Source organism: Orycteropus afer, unplaced genomic scaffold, assembly GCF_000298275.1.
Source record: "Orycteropus afer afer isolate SDZICR_OR568_19922 unplaced genomic scaffold, OryAfe1.0 scaffold00223, whole genome shotgun sequence".
NCBI classification, from domain to species: Eukaryota; Metazoa; Chordata; class Mammalia; order Tubulidentata; family Orycteropodidae; genus Orycteropus; species Orycteropus afer.
In genome coordinates, this window is record NW_006921810.1 from 3,207,000 (window position 1) to 3,213,243 (window position 6,244).

A 6,244-nucleotide genomic window follows, 5' to 3' on the forward strand; every position below is an offset into this window, starting at 1 on the left:
TAGTCCACTTCTGTATCCTTCCCTTCAAGGCTCAGGGGTCCAAGATTATCTTCTGTGTCTGTGTTAATTGGTTTCCCTTTTCTTTGTTGAAGAGCGTCCGTGCAGTCCTTCTGCCTAGTTCGCCATCTTGCCTGAACCCGTTCAATAATTTCTTCATTCTATTGGATCACTTTTCTCTGGAAAGAGTACAAATATGGATCAATTTCAGTCAGGTGGCCAGGTCACTCTCTTCTGAATTTCTTGGTGTAAATGAGTGAATGCCTCTAGTGCTGCATCCGTTTGTTGAAACACTTTTAATGTGTATTCCGTTAATTCCTGGGGCCTTGTTTTTTGCCAATTCCTTCAGTGCAGTTTGGACTTCTTCCTCTATTACCATTAGCTCTTGATCATATACTACCTACTGAAATGGCTGAACATCAGCCAATTCTTTTTGGTAAAATGACTATGTATTCCTTCCAACTTCTTTTGATGCTTCTTGCATTGTTAACTATTTTGCCCATAGTAACCTTCCATATTACAACTTGAGGCTTGAATTTTTTCCTTCAGTGCTTTCAACTTGAGAAATACTGAGCATATTCTTCCCCTTTGATTTTCCAGCTCCAGGTCTTTGTACATTGCATTATAATACTTTACCTTGTCCTCTCAACCTGCCCTTTGAAATCTTCTGTTCAGCTCTTTTACTTCATCATTTCTTCCATTCGCTTTTGCTATTCTCCATTCAAGAGCAAGTTTCAGAGTCTCTTCTGACATCCATTTTGGTCTTTTCTTCCTTTCCTGTCTGTTTAATGTCCTTTTGTTTCTTTATGTATGGTGTCTTTGAAGTCATCCTACAACTGATCTGCTCTTTGATCATTGGCATCCAATGCATCAAATCTTGAGATGGCCTCTAAATTCAGGTGGGATAAAATCAAGGTCATGTTTTGGCTTTTGTGGACTTGTTTTAATTTTCTTCAGTTTCATCCTGAATTTGCATATGAGCAATTGATGGTCTGTTCCACAGCTAGCTCCAGTCTTGTTCTGACTGATGATATTGAGCTTCTCCATCACCTCTTTCCATCCACAGATGTAGTCAATATGATTCCTGTGTATTCCATGTGGCAAGGTCCATGTGTATAGTTGCCATTTATGTTGTTGAAGAAAGGTATTTACAATGAATAAGTCATCGGTTGTGCAAAATTCTATCACGCAGTTTCTGGTGTCACTTCTGTCACCAAGACCATATTTTCCAACTACTGGTGATTCTTCTTTCTTTCCAACTTTCTTATTCCAATCACTAGTAATTATCAGGGAGCTCTGGTAGCATAGTGGCTAAGACACTTGACTGCTAACCAGAAGGCTGGCGGTTCAAACCCACCAGCCACTCTTTGGAAGGAAGATGGGGCAATCTACTTCCATAGCGATACTGCCTCGGAAACCCAAGGAGGGCTTGCTATGAGTCGGGTCCAACTTGACGGCACATAACAACAACAACAACAAAGTAACTATCAATGCTTCTTGATTGCATATTTGTTCAATTTCAGACTGCAAAAGTTGGTAATATTTTTGGCTATAGTGGTTGTTGCAGGAATTTGAATAATAGTCATCTTAACTGGTCTTCCTTGTAGGTGTATGGGTTTTATCCTATCACTGACAGTATTGTACTACAGGACAGATGTTGAAATGTTCTTTTTGACAATGAATGTGATGCCATTCTCTTCAATTTGTCATTCCCAGTATAGTAGACCACATGATTGTCTGATTCAAAATCGCCAATACCACCAGTCCATTATAGCTTACTAATGCCTAGGATATTGATCTCCACATGTTCTATTTCACAGAAGTAGTCAAAAATTCATACTCGTATATTCTACATTCTGATTCATACATTCCACATTCTGATTATTAATGAATATTTGCAGCTGTTTCTTCCCATTTTGAGTTGTGTCCCATCAGCAAATGAGGGTTCAGAAAGCTTTACTCCATCCATGTCATTAGGGTCTACTCTATTACGAGGATGCATCTCTTCTCCAGTTCTATTTTGAGTGCCCTCCACCCTGTGGAGCTCATCTTCTCATCTTCTGTCAGTATAGCAGATAGTGTTTCACTGTTATTCACAAGGTTTCCAGTGGCCAATTTTTGTAGAAGTGGACCTCCATGTCCTTCTTTCTAGTTTGTCTTAGTCTGGAAGCTCCATTGAACACTGTCCGCCATGTGTGACCCTGCTGGTATTTGAAATGTTAGTGAGATAGCTTCTAGCATCACAGCAACACACAAGCCACCACAGTAGGAGAGCACAGTATGGCCACTACTTGTGTGTCAGTTTGTCAAAAACATGACCGTGCTCTTCACACATTCAAATTGATGTCATGAAGAAGCCATTAGGCATAGTGTGTGCTGATTTTAAATCAAGGGATGAGATCATAAGGAAATACTGAAAGTACTATCCAGAAGGCCATTATAATAACTACAGCTGTCTAGAAATAACAAACTTCTTCACAGATAATTATGCCTTATCTTTCATTCCTTCATCTATTCAGCGTATATTCATCTAGCACTTAGGATGTGCTAGGTATCAGGCATGTGGTGAACAAAATAGACAAAAACACTACTTTTGGTGGAGTTTTCGCTTTCTTTGTGTAACGTAGTGTTTAAAGAGAACTTTGACTTAGCAATCATTTAACCAAGAAGGAAGCTGTAGTTGAGGATATCTGAAAAGTGATTTATACACTGGATGTTGGCCTGGGAAAATCAGGAATACAGACAATGCAATAGAGGAGCTGGAATGTCTATGGAACTTCTCTCTCCCAGGTCCTTCCCAGTGGCCAGGAGCAGAGCTTTGGTAGTTTGCCATTGCCCTCACTTTCCTCCGCCCCCATCTGCTTCTTTAACCAGCGTCTCTAGGGACCGCGGGACTTCGAGTACTCTCGCGATATCTTCCCCAGCGCTGTGCGGGTTGTGGTATCCTCTGAGGGGGCTGGGGAGGTTGGTTTTTTAGCTGGTTTCCCGCAAACTTGAGCCCCACTAGGAGGCGCCGAATAGGTTCCGGAGGGCTGAGACTCAGGCTGCTGGTTAGTGGGGCCCTGAGTCGGGGGTGCGGCGGGCTTCCAGGCCTCGGTCCGGCGTCGGTCCGCGTGTGCGCCTCCATTCTTGAGGCCGCGTGGAATCGCGTCCAAAGATGCAGGGTCCTGGGTTGGGGGTGGTGGGCGGGGAGGGCGGCCCGCGGGCGCGCCACCCGGGACATCTTGCTGCTTGTATTGAGCTGCGGCCGCCGGGTCCAGGGAGGGTCCCTGTGGCCGGGGAGGGGGCTCTGGGCGGCCCCGGTCTACGCTCACCTGGCGCTGTGTCAGCACGGTTTCGCTCCCGGCAAGGCCTAAGTCAGCGGTCTCCCATATGAGAAACTGCAGAAGCTGCTTGGTCAAAGTTCTTTCTTCCAAAGATCACAAATGAGGTTGATCTTTAGCTCCTGCTTTAGGAGGTCTTTCTCCCGTATCTGACAGGCAGAAAGACACTTTGTGTAAGAAGTGAATAGATAACAATTAATTCCTATGATTCTTGTGTGTGTGTGTGTGTGTGTGTTTAATTAAGGCATACGGGACAATGGAGTATATGACAGAATCCACCGACCGCAGCCCTGGGCACATGTAAGTCACATCCCTTCTTCCCCATACCCCTTAATTTTAAAGATTTTGAAGTGAGTCTTTGAAACTGTTGCTTCACTGAGGGGAGAGTTTATTTTGGGAGATTATTTTGTTATAAATGGGAAAAATTTAAAGCTTCCCTATTTCCTTAGAATATTGAATTCATTTTTAATTAATGTGTTGTAATAAATACATGTTTTAAGAGGGCTAAAATACATACGTCTAGATTGCCACTCTTTAATATGGTAGCTATTAATGACGCGACTTGTTGTTTGTTGTTATGTGCCGTCGCGTGGGCCCCTACTCATAGCGACCCCTCCTTGAGTTTCCGAGGCAGTATCACTACGGAAGTAGGATTGCCCAACCTTCCTTCCAAGTAGTGGCTGGTGGGTTTGAACCCCCAGCCATCTGGTTAGCAGGCAAGTGTCTTAGCCACTATGCTACCAGACCTCCCATGACGTGACTACTTAAGTTAAAATTAATTCCAACAGAATAAAATTATTCATTTCCTCATTTGTCCTAGCCACATTTCAGATGCTCAGTAGCCACATGTGGCAGATGGCTACTATATTTAATATTGCACAGTACAGGACTTTTTTTTTTTTTGACAACACTGTTCTGTATTATTGTCTCTAAAACTTTATCTGGCTCCAATACACCTTGGGTAATGACACTTTGATGAGTTAAAGTAATCAGTAGACATACTCTTCCCTTTCTGTTCAGATATTTCTGTTCTGGGTGAATGTTTATTTTGACAGTCTCTGTGCTATACTGATGTTTTTTTTAGCAGGAAAGGGGAGGTTACTTTTGGAGTATATTGCTAGATATACCACCTCAGAAACCTAAAGTGGGTGGCTGTGAGTGAAATCAACTAGGTGGGAGTGAGTTTTGTGAATCAGTGATTACACCTAGAAAAAACTGACCATAATTTCTGTTGGTGTAGTTCAGTTGTTTTTCCTATTTTCCAGAAATAGACTTTTAGAAATGTTTACCAGAATGAGATTCCTTTTTAAGTCTTATTAATACCATACATCTTACTCAGAATAAATGACATAAGTTAGACAAAGTAGATAGTTACCTCTTTAAAGGCTTAGTATTTAGAGATCAAGTAGTTTAATTAAAAAGAGACAAATTTTAAAAATTCTTTTGTTAAAAAATGCATTTTATTGAAATATAATTTATGTACAGTGAAATACACAAAACTAAAGTGACATGGGTTAGTTCTTTTTTTTTTTTTTTTGCAGCTTTCTCTCCCCTCCCCTCCCCCCCCCTGAAAACAAAAAAACAAAGTTTCCCTCCATATATAAACCTTTCCTTGACCTGCCACAACAACAAATTAATACTGTATTTGTCCTTCTGTGATTGACTTATGTCACTCAGCATAATGTCCTCCAAGTTCATCCATATTATGTGGTGTTTTGCAAACTCTACATTATTTAGTGCTGCATAACATTCCATTATGTGTATGTACCATAGTTTGGTCATTTACTCTTCTGCTGTAAATCTTAGAGATAAGTCCCTTGCCAGGGATGTGATTATTGGCAAATATGAATTTGTTGCTTTCATTTTTGTTATGTGCTTTTTCGTGGTGTCGATTTCTTTGTTCCATATAATTTTCTATGCTGAGCTTGTTTTGTTTGTGAATCGTGTTATCACTTCCTTCATTGGTATTATTTTAGTATTTGCTGAATATTGATGCTAGTCCTATTTTTTGATGTGAAGGTTTATTATTTTTCTTTGAGGTTACCCTGTCATTTATAGTTTTCTTCCCAAGTTTAGAACAGTCTGTTCTATCTTGTAGTTGTCTTGACTTCCCTACCATCTGGAAGTTCTGTGACGACACAGTTTTTTCCCTCTTTTTGGTTTGTAGTTGTCCTCATTTGTCAATTGATGTCTCTGGTTTCCTGTTTATAATCTTGCAGGCTTATTTACTTTGGATACTTCCATAGCTGGGTTGGTTTCTGGGTCATATCATCATGTGTGTTAATGGTCAGTTGTTGACTGTTGTTGCTTCTCTGTCCAAAGGACTCCCTTTAGCATCTCTTGTAAGGTTGGTCTGGTTTTAACAAATTCCCTTAATTTCTGCTTATCTGGAAATGCCCTAATTTCACCATCATATTTGAGCGATAATTTTGCTGGGTACATAATTCTTGTTTGGAAATTTTTCTCTTTCAGTGTTTTATATATACCATCCCATTGTCTTCTCACCTGCATGGCTTCTATCGAGAAATCCGAGCTTAGTCTTATTGGTTGCCCCTTATAGGTAACTTTTCGTTTTTCCTATGCTTCTCTCATGATTCTATCTTTATCTTTGTTTTTGGTAAGTTTAATGATGATATGTCTTGGTGATTTTCTTTTGGGTGTATCCTGTTTGGGGTTCGTTGGACTTCCTGAATGGATATATTCTCATCTTTGATCATATCAGGAAAATTCTCTTCCAACAAATCTTCGACAATTTTCTCTGTGGTTTTATTTCTCTCTTCCTGTTCTGGAATTCAGATTGTTGTTGTTGTTATGTGCTGTCGAGTCAGCCCCGACTCATAGCGACCCCTCCTTGGGTTTCCGAGGCAGTGTCACTACGGAAGTAGATTGCCCCATCTTCCTTCCAAGGAGTGGCTGGTGGGTTT

General features: G+C 40.8%; 1 protein-coding gene across 1 annotated transcript in view; it reads left to right on the top strand.

Annotated features, from left to right (window-relative positions):
• Positions 1 to 3,576: 3,576 nt before the first annotated feature.
• Positions 3,577 to 6,244, top strand: part of NMD3 (NMD3 ribosome export adaptor) — a 50,794-nt gene continuing 48,126 nt past the window's right edge. The window contains exon 1 of the mRNA XM_007948769.2: positions 3,577 to 3,620. Within this exon, the coding sequence (XP_007946960.1) occupies positions 3,577 to 3,620 (44 nt within the window). The remainder of the gene's footprint in view (positions 3,621 to 6,244) is intronic.